We start from the raw sequence: 18,184 nt of genomic DNA, 5'->3' as shown, positions 1-18,184 counted from the left end.
AGGAGTAAAGGAAAAAGAGAGGTGAAGGAGAAAAGAGGGAAATCCAACACAAGGTAGCCACAGCTTTTGAAGGAAACATGGCTGTTCGCTTGGCTGTGTGATATGCCTTGAGAGAAGCCATTATAGAATTAACCTATCTTGGGACAGTAGGGGAGAAGTCTTGGGGGAAGGCAAATAATTCACCTGGTCCACCCCTCTTTCTTTGTTATGTTTTGTGGCTCCCTATGCAGCTAGTGGTGGGGCCAGAGACTCAGTGGGTGCTGGGAGATGAGGCTTCTCCAGCCAGGAAGTGAGGCATGTTGCTGAAGGGACAAGCAGGATGGAATGGATCTGGAATGGTGGATTAACCAGGAGTGGTGCATTGGTTTTATTAAAAAAAAAAAAAAGTGAGTTGCTATAGGTTAGTTTTACTTGGAACTGTTGTAGGCAATAAGTGTACAATGATGAAAACATGTGTCCTGCCCTCAAAGGAATTACTTTTAAACTTAGTGAAGCATTCTACTTTGCTCCCCAAAAGGAGATTAAAAGAGAATTTCCAGAAACAGTAGTACTTTTTTTCCCCCAGAGAAATAAATCTCTGATGATAAAGAAATATTTAGATATTGTTATTTGGTAGCATCCATGTTTTAAAATCACTTGTGGGAGAGAATGCTAGATCTAACTACCTGTCCAAAGCTAAATCGCTGTAAAAAGATTCCTGAAAAATTGTGGTCAAGCCTCTTCTTGAATAGTCCCAGTGACAGGAAAATCAAAAGCTTTTGAGACAACCTGTTCCCACATTTTAAAATCCTATTAGAATTGTTTTTCTTCTATTAAGCCAAGTTGTCTTCTAATTTCTGTTTGTTCAGGTTCTTCTATTTGATTCATGAAGGTTGAGAATCAAATTTCCTTTCCTTTGATAGTCATTCATTCACATTTTCTTGAATCTTCCCTTTTTCAGGTTATATAGTTCCTATTATTTTAGCTATAGTTAAATAATAGTTACTTCAATCCTTATTATCATTATTATTATATTGTGATATTCTAGTTATACCATTTTAATCAGAGTTATTGATGTTTTAAGATAATTTTTATTTTTTCAGTCTATTGTACAAAACTGGAAAAGAGAAAAGCAATAGAAAGTTGTATAGACAAAATGAAGTAATCACTCATATTCCCAAATGTAAAGATAATCACAGTTAACATTTTGTAGTCTTGTATTAGATTTCTTTTTCCTGCACATGCTTGACTAATTACATGCACGCACACACTTTAAAATGTAGGGTATACAGATAATTTGGGGGATCCTATGTTAGCAATGTGAAAATTTCCCCAGCTTATTCTATTTCCAGGACATAATATTTTTAAATTAAATTTACTGGGGTAACATTGATTAATAGCATTATGTAAACCTCAGGTGTACAACTTTATAATACAATTGTATACTCTGTTGTGTGCTCACCACCCGAAGTCTAATCTCCTTCCATCACCTTGTATTTGACCCTCTTTATTCTTTTCATCCTTTTTGTTGTTTCTATCAGTGAGTTTGGTTTTTTGGTTTGTTTGTTTTGTTTCCTTGTTTATTGCTTTTTGTTTTATATCTCACTCATGAGTGAAATCATATGGTTCTTGTCCTTTTCCGTCTGACTTATTTCACTTAGCGTAATACTCTCAAGATACATCCATGTTGTTGCAAATGGTGATATTTCATCTTTTTGATGGCTGAGTACAATTTCATTGTACCTATGTATCACATCTTTTTAATCCAGTCATCCAGTGAAGGGCACTTGGGTTGTTTCCATGTCTTGACTATTGTAAATAATACTGCAATGAACACAGAGTACATATATCATTACAAATAAGTGTTTTCAAGTTTTTTAGGTAGATACCAAGAAGAGGAATGGCTGGGTCATATGGTAGCTTTATTATTAGTTTCCTGCGGAACCTTTTTATTGGTTTTCATAGTGGCTGCAGCAATTTACATTCCTACCAGCAATGTATATGGGTTCCTTCTACAACACAATTTTAATAGCTTTAATATGCCATATCTATGTAAGTATATACATACACATATATGTATAACAATTTAGTGAGCCATTTTCTATTGTTGAACATCAAGTTTATTTCAGATTTCTTTTATTCCTTGTAACTTACTCTGTCATGAACATTTTAGCATTTAAATTATTATTCATATCTCTGATTATTTCCTTAGGATGGACTTTTATCAGTGGAATTAATGAGCCTAAGGATAAGTGCATGTTTTAAGGTCCTTGAAATGTATTGTCAAATCACTTTCCAGAAAGATTTTACAAATTTGTATTTCTTCCACATTTCTTGGAGTTATGAGATCTCCTCACAGTTAATATTGTCACTAAACATACTTGTTTTGTTTAATTCCTCTGAAAGTATGAAGTGAGAGGGAAAGGACTTTTCCACCTGAATAAAAATAAGAATGAAACAAGTATAATAGTTAAAAGCATGGCTCTAAGTCAGACAGCTTGGGATCACATCCAGCTTGGTCACCTATTTGCTATTTGACCTAAAGCAAATCAACCTCTGGACACCCTCATTCCTTCATCTACAATAATAGAACCTACCTCAGAGGGATGTTGAAACCATTAGACATAACAGCTCCTACTAAGTGTTTGGCATATAATAGGTATTTAATAAATGTTAGTTTATCTGTCAGGGTGCCTTCAAGAAATACTTGTAGATGTCATACTGTATTGGACAATCTGAATAGACATTGATAAAGAAACCATTTACAAATATCCAAACAGCATGGACCATACTGCAGGCTAATAACAGCAGGTCATTCTTTTTTTTTCATTGTTTTTATTTTCTTTAATTAAATTTTATTGTGGTGAAAATGGTTAGTAAAGTTACATAGGTTTCAGCTGTACAATTCTGTAATACATCATCTATATATCACATTGTGTGCTCACCATCCAGGTTCAGTTCTCCTTCAATCACCATATATTTTATCCCTTTTACCCTCATCTACACAAGGGAAGTTTAAGCTTATCCTCTGGTAACCACTAAACTATTGTCTGTGTCTATGAGTTTTGTTTATTCATTTGTTTGTCTTGTTCATGTGTTGTAAAGAAGATGTTATATATATATATATATATATATATATATATATATATATATATATATATATATATATACAGTGCAATACTATTCTGCCATAAGAAAAGATGAACTAGTGCCATATGTGACAACATGGATGGATCTTGAGATGGTTATGCTAAGCGAAATAAGTCAGACAGAGAAAGTCGAGAACCACATGATTTCAGTGATATGTGGGATACAAAGCAGAGCATTCTTGCCACCCCTTCCCCTAAGGGAATGAGAAAAAGAAGTCATTACTGGAATCAGAGATGAAAGGGGATGAGTGGAGATGGTTGCCAGACTGCAGCATGACCTTTTGTGTGGCTGGGGTCCACTCGGGAAGGGCCTATGGGAATAAATAATCTGATCTCACTCTCTTCCCTCTCATTTCCTGCTCACTATCATTTGGCCAAGACCAAATGGAACTCCAAGTAAAGAAGAATCCATTGATGTGCTGCTTGCAGGTCATCAGCATCCTGGGTCACTTAACAGAGTAAAGAAGGGCAGAGTTTGGAAATGGAAGCTGTTCAGCATAGTCAGCTACCATCTACCACAACAGACATGATTCTCTTATTAATACAGCCAAAGGTTAAACTAACTTCTTTGTCCAGCTATGTCATACTGCTGGCCTACCAACTATAGTGTCAACTCTAATTTCTATTATTTTCATATGTGCTGCCTCAAATACATATCTCTACATTGTACACTTGTGGAGGAATTATTTGTGTTTTTCCCTTGGGTCTTAGTACAATAGTGTTTACTATTTTTTAATTTATTATAAATCCATCTTTCCAAAGTGAAGAAGGCCATTTGAATTCTGTTTTTTTCCTTTCAGATTAATATCATTTGCTCATTTGTTAAATATTCTATAAAAGCCTTATCCAGTTCACATGGAAATATTAAATAAAATTGAGCCTTGTTCCTTTTATTAGAAAACTTATTTCAGGTTGACATCTTCTATTGCTAAGATTGATCTTTTTTTTTTCATTTCTGGTTATTTATTACTATAACAGACATTTGTTGCTTGAAAATCTGTACCTTTGAATGGAAGTGACACTATGCCACTGTCCAGTTTGGATTTATACATTTCAAATCTTATTTGTAAATTTTTCCATTACCAACTATATTTTTATCTATTGCTAGACAATGGCGTATTTTTTTCTCCTTGCTATGTCCATGCGTTTCAGGCCTAAAAGTTGATTATTGGAACCCATCTGCCCAATCCTATGTGTATTATGCCTGAAGGAAGACTTTCAACCCATCTGTCCAATTCTAGCACGCCCTAAAGAAATCCCAACATGAAATAGATAATAAGACTAGTTAGTAAATAAACTTAATAGATGTGGACGTTGGTACAGAGCACTGCCAGAGTATGTCTGCTATCTGATGCCATTTGATCCAAGTCCCAACATTGTGGAATTATATTTCTTGGTTGTTCTGCTTTTAAGGCAACTGGTGCTGGCAAAGGGTACCAATTGGATTTTGGTAGAGTAGAATGATAATGCTAGCATTAGAAGGGAAGTTTAAGATCAAAGCTTTGCTTAGAGGGCTACAGCTGCGTCGCAAATGTCAAACTCAATTTCACTCTGTGTTCAGTGGTTGTCTCGTTAGTCTGATAAAACACTTAAGATAAGCTTAAAGTATTTCACTTATGTGTCCATTCTTTCATTCATCATCTGTTTGCTCATTGCCTCACATGAGCCAAATACCATGGGAGAAGTTGCGTGTACAGAAATAGAAGCCATGAACCTAGCATTCAGTAAAGTAATGGAGACAAGTGAGAACATAACTGGAGGTATCATCTCTTTCAAAATATAAGGAAAGATATCTGAAAAGGCATTTTTTGTGGATGAGCATTGTACCTTTCAGAAATTGGAGGGAATGGGTATGTCTAGATTGCAGGATTTATAGATTAGTAGCCAATGAAGCTCCTTGGTCTTGTAGATTATGTTAAGCAATTTGGATTTTTATCATGAAGACAGCGGGTAGTCAGTCACTGGATAGTTTTAAGCAGAAAAGTGACATGATGAGATTTGGTCTTAGGAAGATCACTCCTGGCAGCGTAGGGATGTATTGAAAGGAGAGCAATGGAAAGTGAGAAGGGTACTGAGGTGTTTCAGGAACAAAATTGTAAAGGATTGAACTAATACATTGGCGTTCAAGAGGAAGAATGAATTAGAGAGATACTGAGGAAGTATAACATCATTAGAACCTAGTGGCAATTTTGATGTGAGGTGAGGAGCAGTTGTTTAGTATACATCCTAGATTTCAGGCTGGGAGATCTGGGTTGATGGTGGTGCCAAGATGGAATCTCCTTTCTACCACTTATTAACTGAGTGACTCTGGGTAAATTACACGAGCTAAGTCTGCCTCAGATTTTTTTTTTATTTACCTCTAAAATGGAAATAATAAAAGTGCTTATTTTATAGACTTTTATAAAAATTAAATGAGTTAATATTTATTAAAGTGCTTGAAAGAATCAGGCACATAGTAAGCTCTTACAGTGGTTTTTTGAGTACATAGGCTCATGTCAAGTTTAGATTTCAGTGGGATGTGTAAGTGGTAACATGTAGAGGGCAAATCAATTTATGAGAAAGCGTAAGAGAGAGGACTGTGCAAAATGTAACATTGTGAGATAGAGGAGAAACAATGACCAAAGCTGAAATTTGGGGGAACACCAGCCTTTTAAGGGTGGTAAAGGAAGTAGAGCTCAGGAAGAGAAAGGAAAATAAATTGCTACATAGATAGAAGGAAAATGAAAAGAAAATAATATCTTGAAATGAAGTAATTTACAAGACAGAGGAGTGGTCAGTAGCATGAGATACCTTCTCCATATTAGATGATAGCCTTCTTCGGAACATTTTGTAACCCTAGTACCTAGAGCATAATTGGTTTCTGGTAATGGGCTGTGTGACTGATTAGTTTATATATAAATGAATGGACATATCTAAATCTGTCTTTCAGCTCAATGCCCTTCCCTTGTAACACATTCAAGCCTCCCTATACCTAAATGTCAACATCCGTGAGGAAGGAATTATAGTGTTAAAATATGACTGACTGCAATATTTCTCTCCCTGCATGAAAGGAACCAAACAAGGGTAAAAACATTCAAAAAGTTGGTGACCCTGTACAAATCCAAAGTATTTTTAATTTTTAGTCTGTCTAGGAGAGAAAAACTGATAAAAATGCCTGACTCAAAGTCTATACAGTAAACATTGGTTTGTTACTATTTTAAATGTTTGTATGTCTTTGCCCCTGAATAGCTGTCTATCCTCATTTTTTGCATCAGATAGGATGTTGTTTCTATGCTTTAATATGTGATCCTTATTATATTAACATGTTACTGGCCCCAATGTTCATTCAACTCAATGGAAGGTGTTTTAATCTTATCCTTTTAAAATTGCAAATAGAAAATTCTCTTGTGATAGTTTGTAGGAGGATTTCAGAGAAGGATAACTGGTAATAGTAAATTTGTATCTTTAAAACTTACTAAAACTCTTCTTGGCCCCTACACAGCCGATGACATGCCGCACAAATCAATGGTCCTGGGGACTCAGCGGTTCACTGTGCCTTTGGTGTGTTACAGCCGGGTGACATGATGTGCTGCCTAGCCACTCAGTCGTTAGGCTAGAAACTGCGTTTTTATCCTAAAAATTGTCACATGTTGTTTTGTAAAGCCAGTGATGGGTATTTGTCAGTCTGACTCACATTTGTCCTTGGGAGCCTAAGGTCGTCATTAGCATATGACTTTGTCAGGAAATGAAGTACTAGTTGTATGGAAGTTTCTTTCATTGCTTCCAAGATTGGGGCTTTCTCAATCCTAAGGAAGAAAACAAATCCATACACAGTTTATTGCCTTCCAAACTGACAGTTCTGTAAGACTCACTGGATTATTAAGTAATAAGGAGACAAACCAGAGAAAAGTGTAGGTTGAAATATATCCTCTGGCTTATAGCCACACTACCCAGTAGTCAGACTCATTAAATAGCTAGAGGGAATCTTGTACCTTGTTTGTTTAAAAATAATATATTAAGTAATAATATATTAATGTGTTATAGTAATAATATATAAAATAAAATATATATGCATATATATGAGCATGTGTGTGTGTGTGTGTGTGTGTATATATATATATATATATATATATATATATATATATACTCTTTCAAGTTTAACTATAATTAGAAAAATAATACAAATACCACACATTTAATGTATAAATATAAGTATACATAGATATCTGCAAAATAAATGGTTTATAAATTAGCTAACATGGATCATCAGTCAATAAATAAGTTTCTGTTTACACTGATAGCTCTCTAATCAAACTACTGGTTAGCTGATAAAATAAAAAGATCACATCAAAAGGATGTGACTTTTAAATATTGTACTTATTTAATGGTAAGGGAAAAAGCATAAAAGCTTTGTCTTCTGCTGGTTCAGGAAACACTAAACTCTATTCCTATGAGTCCCTAAGAAGACTGACAGCCAACAGTTAAATAATACATATTTCAAAAATGAGATTAAGCATAGAAATACCTGTTTATTTTCCTATATATGTTAGTTCCTTGATAAACATCATTGCAAAACACTGATACAAACACTTGATACAAGAAACAACTTCTGCTTTGTTAGACTATCAGTCTACTCTATACTAAACCTATTTACAGTAATCATCTTTAATATTTTCTAAATTAGTGTTTCCAAAACTAAATTTGGTGCTCTTGAACTTCAATTACAGTAATATAAAATTTCTTACAAATTTATTAGTTTTAAATTATTAAATGGTTAATTATATATTAAACAAAATCATTGCTAAAGTTAGTTAATCATTTTTGCATGGAAAAACAATAATTTTAAGCAAACAGATGAATAAGTGAATATATGGATAATTTGTTTATTTGGTTAGAAAACTCTTGTAAGAGTGTTTGAGTTTGAGAGGAATTTAATTGTCTTTCCTGCAGTTCTTTGGACTGGACATTAAAATAAGCGATCACCGAATATTTGTACCTTGTAAATGTCTAGTTTCTAGCACTTTAGAAATAGGCCATTATTTGCTAGGAAGAGCTCACCTTTCTTTTCTTCAGTTCCAAATTTAAATGTTAATTTTGTTAATTAAATGTTAATTTTCTAATATTTTATTTCTCCATTTGTTACTACTACTATTGTCTACTATTATTACTATTAAGAGTCAATATTTTTAAAAGCAGGTGTTATATGCAGACACTGTGCCACGTATCATTAACATGCACTAAGTTATTTAACCCTCATGAAAAAGGGATGCTATTATTGTATCCACTTTATAATGGCAGAAACAGAGGATTACAGAAATGAATTTGCTCAACCCAACTTAGGGAGTTTTAAGGATTTTTATACACTTTGCTAGTATATGAATGAATGAATGAATGAATGATGTTAATTTTCATTTTATATTCTGTCAATTTTTGATAAATTAAGAGGCCTCACTAATAATAAAAATTTGTCAGCCTGAATAACACTCTCTGGGGGGTTAGACATAATTATTTGATAATACCTATTGGTTATGCTTATTCTAACAGATTCTTATTTCACTGGGCTATAAGCCCTTCCACCTTCCATTTTTTTCCCCCACATGGGATGGATTCTATTGGGGAGGGGTGGTTTAGGGATCAGTGGGTCAAATACACATTGGGAATTACAAGCTAATTCAGAATGCAATAAGCTTCACAATTTAATTGGCTCAGCACTATTTGCCAGCTTGAGTATGTTAAGTCATAATGTTCTGGAGGCTCTGCTCTGAAGAAAATAGCTCTGGCAGCACAAGAGAAAAATAGTTATGTTCCAGTTAAAAGCTCAACTTCCAAAGTCATCACCATATAACCTACTTCTGAGGACAGGAGACAATGTGTACAATTGATTTTGGGGAGTAATTTTTTTCACCTGTCTTTCATGTACAATCATGATATTTATGAAATGCCAAGGTAAACTTGGACAGAAATACAAATTATTTTGAAATATAATTTGTTGCTTTGGATTTAGTGAACAGGACCTGAGAAAAGTTTATTAGGGAGATGTGTCTAAAATTTTCATCAGTATATATTAAATATAATATATGCAGTTTTCATGTATCTATTATACCTCAATCGAGCTGTAGAAAAATTAATGGCACGGAGAAGCAGAAAAGTATAACTTTGGTCAGTTTTTATTCTTTTGATCAGCAAATACTTACTGATGAGTGCTTGGAAAATAATAATTAGCTAATAAATTTTAATTTGTTGTGAAATATGACACATGTACAGAGAAGTTTATAAAATAAAATATACACAGCTCAATTAAACACTGCAGATCCATTTTAGTGGGTATATAGTGGGATCTCATTATTGTTTTAATTTGCATTTCTCTAATTTGTAATGTGATTGAGTACTTTTAAATTTTTTATTGTCTATTTTATATCCTGTTTTGTGAAGCAGCTATTCTCTTGCTGTGTTTATGATTATCTGTTTTCTATGGATTCGTTGAAGTCACTTATATATTTGGGGATGTACTATTTGTTGGTTACATGTATTATAAATATCTCTGCCCATTCTGTGGCTTGCTATTTTTGCTATCTTAATGGCATTTTTAGATAATTGGAAAATTTTTATTTTAACAGAGTTCATTTTATAAACCTTTCCCAATATGAATTGTACACTTTGCATAAAAAATAGTCAACAAGCATAAACAATATGATCCCAGTCCTTTTAAATTTTTTAAACTTTAGGATCATCATGTGATCATTAAGCTTTAGGGTCATCATATGATCAATATTGATGAATGTCTTGTGCATGCTTCAAAAGAATGTGTCTCCTTTATCAGTCTAGATTTCCACCTACACATTATGTCAAGTTGGCTAATCATATTATTCAACTAGCTATATAGATCCTTACTAATATTTTTTGTTTATTTCATAAGTAGTTGTGTTTAATTTGTCACTGTTATTATAGATATACATATTTTTCATTGGAATTCTGTCAAGTTTTGCTTCACTTATTCTGAAGCTATCATGCTAGGCACATCCATGCTTAAAATTATTATAACATTGGTGAAATGAGTCTTTTTTACCGTGAAGTATTCCTTTTATTTCTAATTGTTTTCTGCAAAAGGGTTAGTTGAAATTACTTAGTTCATCATTTCTGGGATAAAATGTAAATGAACTCTGCTGGCAATACACAGTCACATCTCTGCATTAGCTCACTGTAAAGAGAAAGAGGCAGTCAGGTAAAAGGCACTTACAGTATCGTTTTGAAGTATTGAGGCAAAACACAGCATGCTGTGATAGCCCGGAGGGGGCCACTTAACCCAGGCTTAGTTGACAAGGAAGGGTCCCAGAGGGAGTTGCCTGTGGGGGAGGGGGGCTTGTTTGGGGACTTATGTGGCTCAGCTACTGAGCATGACAAGAAAACTAGGGGGAAAAAAAGGGTTCTAAATGGACAAAGTTGTTTCCAATTGTGTGCTATTTCAAAGTGTTCAAATGTTTGCTCTTATGAATAGATAACATTGCAGTAACAAACTTTGGGCCTTTATCTTTGTCCATATTCCACACTATTTCTTTCGGACAGGTTCCTTGAAGCAAAATTACTACAGCAAGGGACACGGGCATTTTTATGTACAAAAGCGGCATGCAAGTCAAGATCATAGAAGGCTTTTAGAAATAAATGACAATGGAGCCAAGTTTTGAGGGATCATTAGGATTTAGACAGGATGAAGGTGAGGGACATCAAGCCCTGGGGTATCTCATGTCCACAGAGGAGAGAGTGGAAGGGATGGCAAGTATTTCAGTGTGGGTGGGTTGGCTTAGTTACATGGCATGAGTAATCATGCTGAGAGAGTGGGCTTAAGTGTAAACTAAGTTTATACTTGATTTCTTCAAAGAGGTTTAGTTAATAAAATAATATAAAGTCCTTTATCTTACCCTTGAAGTTCATGGGATCCATTTGTACCATATTCATCAAATCATTATAACAGTTATCATTCATATACCAGAACTTATTTTCTTCCATCTCCCCAGGTGATTTTAGCATCTGGAACATTTCTGTTTCCCTTCCACTGCCTGCCATCATACTAAGTAATGGCAACTTCCCTTAACTTTTTCCTATTCTTCAATGCCCGCATGCCCTAGGATGGTACTTATTAAGTCTAAGCCCGGCTTCACCACTTATTAGCTGTGTAATTTCTGACAAGTTACTCAACCTCTCTTTTGTCACAGGTTCTTCCTGAGAACCACAATATCCATCATCAGGTTGTGAGAATTCAATGAAGTCATCTGTGCATAAGCACCTGGCTTGTCGTTGCAGCACAAGGGCAGTGATTTCCCCTCTATTATGAGTATTTAAATTTGTCCAGGTTGAAAATACCTTTTGCTACAGTTTACAGCAGCTCAAAAAAGGAAAATCAGAGAGGAACCGCATTATCCTGAGAGGAACCGCATTACGCTGAGAGCCTTCTGTTAGGGGTGGCTATTCTCATTTAGGGGCACAGCCCAAGCTGGTGAGAATGCCTGACCTTTCTTTGACTGCTCGATTTGAGAATAAAATGAGGAGCCCAGCCTTTAGGGCTCTCTATTCACCAACTTTTACAAATTTAAGATGCATTTCATTTTAGTGATAAAACAGCATAGATTTTCTTCTCTTAGGTCATTCTTGCCTTCTATCTACTCAGTCCCTATTCTCCGTCTTTCCCTTCCTCCACATCACAACAAAGCATCCAAATTCTGGTTATTTCAGATACCACAAAATCACGGCAGGCTAATTTTGCCCAGACTTTCTGTGAAAGCTCCACATGTGCTGCCGTTTGGGGTTGCATAATTGATTCAATCTCTGATTTTAGAGGAACGCTGAACTCCTTTTGTGGGACGCTGTATACATTTCTCTAGGGCAAAAACTGTCCTACTTTTTTCTCTCTGGTATCTGTTTAGTGCTAGGCCATTTTCCCCCCTAAGAATCTAAACTACCCTCCGTGAAATAAATGAAATCACAGCTGGAAAACAGCTTACTGGACAGACTTAAAACCACAAGATAAGAGCTACACCACACACATTTTCTTAGCATTCTTCTCTTCCCCTGCTTCCCTTCTTTCTGCTTTGGCACATCTTTGTTTTGGCTAAGAGAATATGTTGGTCACTCAGTTGAGGATTGGCATTACCTACATTGGGCAGCAGTGGACCTTACCATCTCACTGGGAATGCACAGTGGAGTCTAATCCTTGCTTGGCCATAGGCTGTATGACTGTAAGCAGATTTACATACCTCTCCGAGTCTTACTTTCAGCAGCTCCTTGTAGACTAGTGACTGTGAGGCCTGGATTATAAAGATAGGTGTGTAGCAAGCTACAAACTCACATTGAGTCTTTTGGCTTACCAGATATGAGTGCCAAGTGGGGAGGATGATTTTATGCCCCTTGAAAGACATGTTAACCAAAATGACAATCAGGCAATTTTACGTTTACCATTTACTTCACACTGTACTTGGGAACCCATTTTTGGTAGCATTTGCAGGAATTTTTGAACTGGAAAATTTTGTTTGATAAAAGATGTCTTTGGTGGACCTGTTTGGTTTAGTATGTAGTTTGGAGACTGTCTTTTCATCAGCTGCTTTTTGAAAAATTGATTTCTCTGTAATATTTTCTGTATTCTAAGATATACTTTCTGAAGAAAATAAACTTTTGTTAGGTCCATACTCACTGTCACTATTTCAGCAAATTCCCCAGTTCTCATACTATAAAAGTGATCAAACTCCACTCTTTACATCAAGGGAATAATGTCAGAAATAATTCCCAACTGATGTCTGAGTATCATAGCCTGAATGGATTGTGTCCTTATGCTGCTAAAAGAATTTAGGCTTAGACAATAGCCTATTTGTTATATATATAACTTGTTTAAAAAAACATTCAGCATAAACAGGCCATTATTTAGACTCTGTTACTTACTAGTTGGATAAATTTGGATAAGTCCCTTAATTTCTAAGCCTTGTTATGTGTGAATATTTAAAATTGAGAAATCATACTTATTTCTCAGGTTTATTGTGAGCACTAAATGCTAAAATGCATGTAAAGCAATTTGGGAATCCAGCTATAGACAAGGTATCAGCCAGGTTTTGCTATAGGAATGGTGTGTAACAAATAATCCCCAAATCTCAGTGGCATACACCAATAAATATTTATGCTAAACTCAGTTGGAACTGCTTCCAGCTTGTATGTTCTCTTCAGGTCCACGTATGTCTCTTTATTCAGGCATTTGAAGCTATTTAAAGAATTCTCCTTTCATGGCAGAGTACTTCATTATAAGTGACCTAGTGAACACTTGCCAAGCAATTTAGAGCTTCAACTCAGAACTGGCATTACTATTATTTCTACAAAAATTTCCTTGATTAAAACAAGTCATATGACAAGGCCAAATATTAGGTCAGGAAAGTTTACTCTGTCCTAATGAAGAAAAAAGAGTGAATCTTTGCTGAACTCCAAACTCCCTCAGAAGTTTACTGCATCTCATTTTTTCCCCTTTTATTTCATCTATATGACCATTCTTCATATAGTTTACTCTACTTTACATTCCCAAAATTACATTACAATTTCCCTCTCTTTTAATATTTTTTAAATTAAAGTTTATTGGGGTGACAATTGTTAGCAAAGTTTCATAGATTTAAGGTGTACAATTCTGTAATACATCATCTATATATCACATTATGTGCTCACCATCCAGAGTCAGTTCTCCTCCCATCACCATATATTTGACCCCCTTTACCCTCATCTACCACCCCCCACCCCCATTAACCTCTGGTAACCACTAATCTATTGTCTGTGTCTATGAGTTTTGTTTCTTCATTTGTTTTTCTTGTTCTTTTGTTGTTTTCAGTTTTATACCACATATCAGTGGAATCATATGGTTCTCTACTTTTTCAAATTAATATAAATGATGTTTTTCTTTGTAAACAGGTACTTTAGAAAATCCCTTAAAAAAGGAACAAAATCTTCTGATTCTCCTTAGAGCTTCAGAGGGAGTCTCTTGCGACCGTTTCAATGGAATTCATATAGATCCAGGAACAATTGGTAAGAGTAAAATATAGTTTTTATTAAAAGTGAAATGTGTGTGTGTGGTAGAGAAGTGCCATTCATAGAGCATCTACTAAATTTCAGGTACTCTTTTAGTTAATTTATGTTTATTATTTCATTTACCAACTCTCCTATAAGCAGTGTCCATTTTAAAGATGTCAAAACTAAGACTCAGAGATGATGAACAATATGAAAAAAAGGTACATAACTTTACAGTGGCAGAATATAGATTTATATCCAGATTGGCCAGTTACCAAAATCTGGAATAAGAGTCAATGTTATCAACTATTATATATATGCTATGGTTATTTGATATATTTTTAAAACTGATAGATCTATGGATTACTAAGAAACATTTCTGTTGACAGTTTCTTCATTAGAAACTGCCACAATACGAAATCTTATTTTAAAGTTGGTCTACATGAGAGCATAGAAACTGGGACTGACCTTGTATAATCATGATGTAACAGCCACATAATAACTCAATTTTAAGGCATAACTATAAAAGGCTGTTTATCTGATTTCTAGTATTTTCTGACTTTTTTTTGTATGGCATTACTAATTTAATAAAATATCAGTGGCTCAGTAAAATGGAAACAATCATGTTAGGATAGTATAAAGTTTGGTAACCTGGTTCCATGATAAGTAGCCTTTGACATATAGTACTTTGTGCTTTATTGGTTCCAAAGAATTTTTCGTACATGTTACTTATTTTGTCTTTTAAAAATATGAAGTTCGAGAATAGTTTAGTTTTTTTTAAGATGATACTCTAGATGAATCCTAACAGGAATATTCAATCTCTTTTTGCCTGTGTTGTCTACTTTGTTCTATGGAGTGCCACATTGGATTCCATATTGTATTAGGAGTATACAAGGATGCCTGTCCTGACACCCAAATCCAGCTACATGGCCAAACTAGTGTTTTTGAAATTTTCTCTGATACTAAATTGAATAAGGAATGAAATATTTATTTTACTATATGCTTAAAATTTTGTGATATCATAAGTAAATAACAGACCTTAGTCTCTTTAACTATTATAACTACCTTGAAACAAATAAGAAATGGTGTCATTTTACACCATTTGATGATTGGGAATGATCAAGAAATCTGCTTTTCTGGTCAATTGAATATTCTGGATAATTCAGATTTAAAGAAATAAGCTGATTTTGGTTAATATATTTGTTGTTGGAAGTTTCTGTAAATTACTTCATATTCTTCCCCTGCCTAGTTTACTAAGCCAATAGTGAAAAAGGTGGAATTTTTTTTAAGATGATGATGATGATGGTATTTCCTAAAACATGTGTGTGTGTGTGTGTGTGTGTGTGTGTGTGTGTGTGTGTGTGTGTATAAATATGAAAGATTGATTTCAGGGTATGTTCTGGAAGTGAGTGTTTTTAACATTTCCATTAATCCTGATTTACTTTTATTATCTTCTAACTTATTTTTAAATTAGAGTATGGAAAAAACTGTATTCAACTCATGTTGAAAACCTAGGTTCAACCCCTTTGCTGACCCCATCTTCCACTCCTCCACAGCTTTTCACCCCCTTCCACTGCACCTACTGGGCCTTGGGGACAGTGGCTAGCAAAATGCAAAATGTCCTATCCTCTTCTTTGAATATCTGTTCACATTCTCCAGTGCCTCACTTTGCTGTGGTACTTCCTCTCAGCAAATATTTTATTTTTCCTACTCCTCTTACCTCAGATCTGAAGGGCACTGGATGCTCTCCTTTCTCCATTTTGCCTCTTGCCTGACTTCCTCCTCTCAATAAGGCCAACTTGGAAGTTTATGTCATCTAATTACACTGCACATTGTGCCATCTTGATGCAATGGTCTTTCAGGCTTTAGGGAATTGCCTCTCCTTTAAACTCTTTAGCTCCTAGTGCATTGTCACTTTTTTTGAAATACTTCATTTTACCATCCTCCATGCTTTCAATCTTGATGCAGATTATCCTTTCAATAACCCAGTCCTTCAGTTTCTTAACCTTCTTTCCTTCAACAAACAAACAAACAAATAAATAAATAAATAAATAAATAAATAAAATTAAAAAAAATAAATTAGAGCATGGAAAAAATTATGAATATTGACATAAATAGTTGGTTATTTTTTAATTAATTGAGATATTTTTGTTTTACATTGGATGAAAACTCAAGGCATGTTATTTGTACCTTAGTGTTTGTTTCTTTTATTCGTTTGTTTTCTGCCATCAAATATAAATCTTTAGATCTTAAGATTCATGATTTACAACAAAATGGGGTGCACCAATCCTAGGGTATGCAGACAATCCACTTGAGAGCAGGAAGAAAATATTAACACTTGTATTTAAACATGTATGAATATATTCCTATGCATGTTTGTTTATCTAAGATTAAATAAATATACATGCATTAGGAGTGCACATTCATAATTTTGGTACTGCTTGGTTCATGGCCAAAACATTTTTAGACCACTAGAATATGAGGAATTGTGCTTCATGTGATTTTAAATAGCAGTAAAACATATAAAAGGAAAGACCTGAAGGAATAAAACTGGACTGCATCAAGCATGTCCTTGGTAAGACTTTAATTTATGAGTCTGAAATAAATTATATTTTGAAGCAAAGGAGCTAGAGATCTATTCTTTGATACCTATAATACAAAATATATATATATATACATTAGGTCTAATCACTGCAAGTAAAGCTAATAGCACCAAATCTCTTTCCTTAGGGAATAAAATTACCCTTGCCTTTTGGAAAATCTAGTGTATAACAGAAAACATCAAAACCAGTTAACTTCCAACAAAATTGCAAATGGTTTGGAGTCACTTAATGGTGGAACTCTAACTTGTTAGCCATTCAAGTGGCCTTTTTCCCAGCTTTTGGGTTACGAGATGTGGTGTAGCATTCATTTTTCTATAGTTTTTGAGAGAATAAGTTTCATAGCCATATGAGGTATATTTGACCTGCTGAAAACAGAGCACTTAAATATTCTTTTTCTGATATGGTGGGCATCTTTATGTATAGTTTCTGTATCATATATCTTGCACAGTAACCTTTCTAGTGAGTTTTACTTATGTGTTCTTAATTTCCCTGAATGATTTTTCTATCCAACTATTGTTCTTTTTATTTTCAGGGGTTTATGGGAAAGTTCAGCTTCATAGTGCTTATCCTAAGAAACCCTGGACACATCTAGGGGCTGACATTGCATCAGGCAACGAGAGGTAAGGAATTACAGCAAATTAAGAATGTATTTTTTGGTTTAGTTTGCTTTTGTTTTACTATGATATAAAATTAAGTTTTAGACTAAGGACACAATTCAAGGATGAATAAATGGGAAAATAAGAGACCAGAAGGAAATTTTAAAATCTCTATAATATAATTGAAGGTGAATAAAACAAATAAAAGGTGGAGAGGAATAGAATTTATTTAAGGAATAAATTTTAGATAATACAAATTTACTGTTATCAATAAATCTTTAAAAATATGAATTCTATTAGATAACAGATGAAGTTTAAGGTGAGACCATAATAGTCTGAGATGAAATGATAGCTGGTTAAAAGATGGAAAAAAATAAAATAAGAATGAAATAAAGTATATGAAGAGTCTTATGGAATTTAAAAGACAGTAACAGAATTTAATAATGCATTAGAGGCAGTAAAGAATGACATTATCACTGCCTCTGAATAGGTAATATAAAGAGCAAACTGATGCAATCTGCCTGGATGCAGAAGACAAGATCAAGAAATAAAAATAATAAAAGAGAAGGTATTAGAAATAGAGAACAGATATTAGAAAGTATATACAGATAATTGCTCTTTTTAATAAGAGCCCAGATTAACTACAACAGAAAGAATAATGAAAACTACTACTGAAATACACATAGCAAATCCAGAAGTAGTTACATTTAATTTGAACAGATCAACATCAAGAACAATGATTGCTACATATCCTCACAGCATAAGAAAAAATAGAGCGATAAAGTAAAAGAAAAAACAAAAGGGGACACAAAGCTTTTTAACCTTAGGGGTTTTTTATATCATAGGAAGA

The 18,184-nt window shown here is 34.2% G+C and overlaps 1 protein-coding gene across 3 annotated transcripts in view; it reads left to right on the top strand.

The window, feature by feature from the left end:
• The window catches only part of PKHD1 (PKHD1 ciliary IPT domain containing fibrocystin/polyductin), a 460,535-nt gene that overhangs the window by 288,289 nt on the left and 154,062 nt on the right, over window positions 1-18,184 (top strand). For all 3 annotated transcript variants that reach the window (XM_019658751.1, XM_019658750.1, XM_019658752.1), the window contains 2 exons: window positions 14,040-14,153; window positions 17,271-17,358. In XM_019658751.1, the coding sequence (XP_019514296.1) occupies window positions 14,040-14,153; window positions 17,271-17,358 (202 nt within the window). The remainder of the gene's footprint in view (window positions 1-14,039; window positions 14,154-17,270; window positions 17,359-18,184) is intronic.

The sequence above is a fragment of the Hipposideros armiger genome, unplaced genomic scaffold, assembly GCF_001890085.2.
Source record: "Hipposideros armiger isolate ML-2016 unplaced genomic scaffold, ASM189008v1 scaffold_288, whole genome shotgun sequence".
NCBI lineage: Eukaryota > Metazoa > Chordata > Mammalia > Chiroptera > Hipposideridae > Hipposideros > Hipposideros armiger.
Note: the sequence above shows the minus strand (reverse complement) of the source record. Positions and strands in the feature narration are given on the sequence as shown.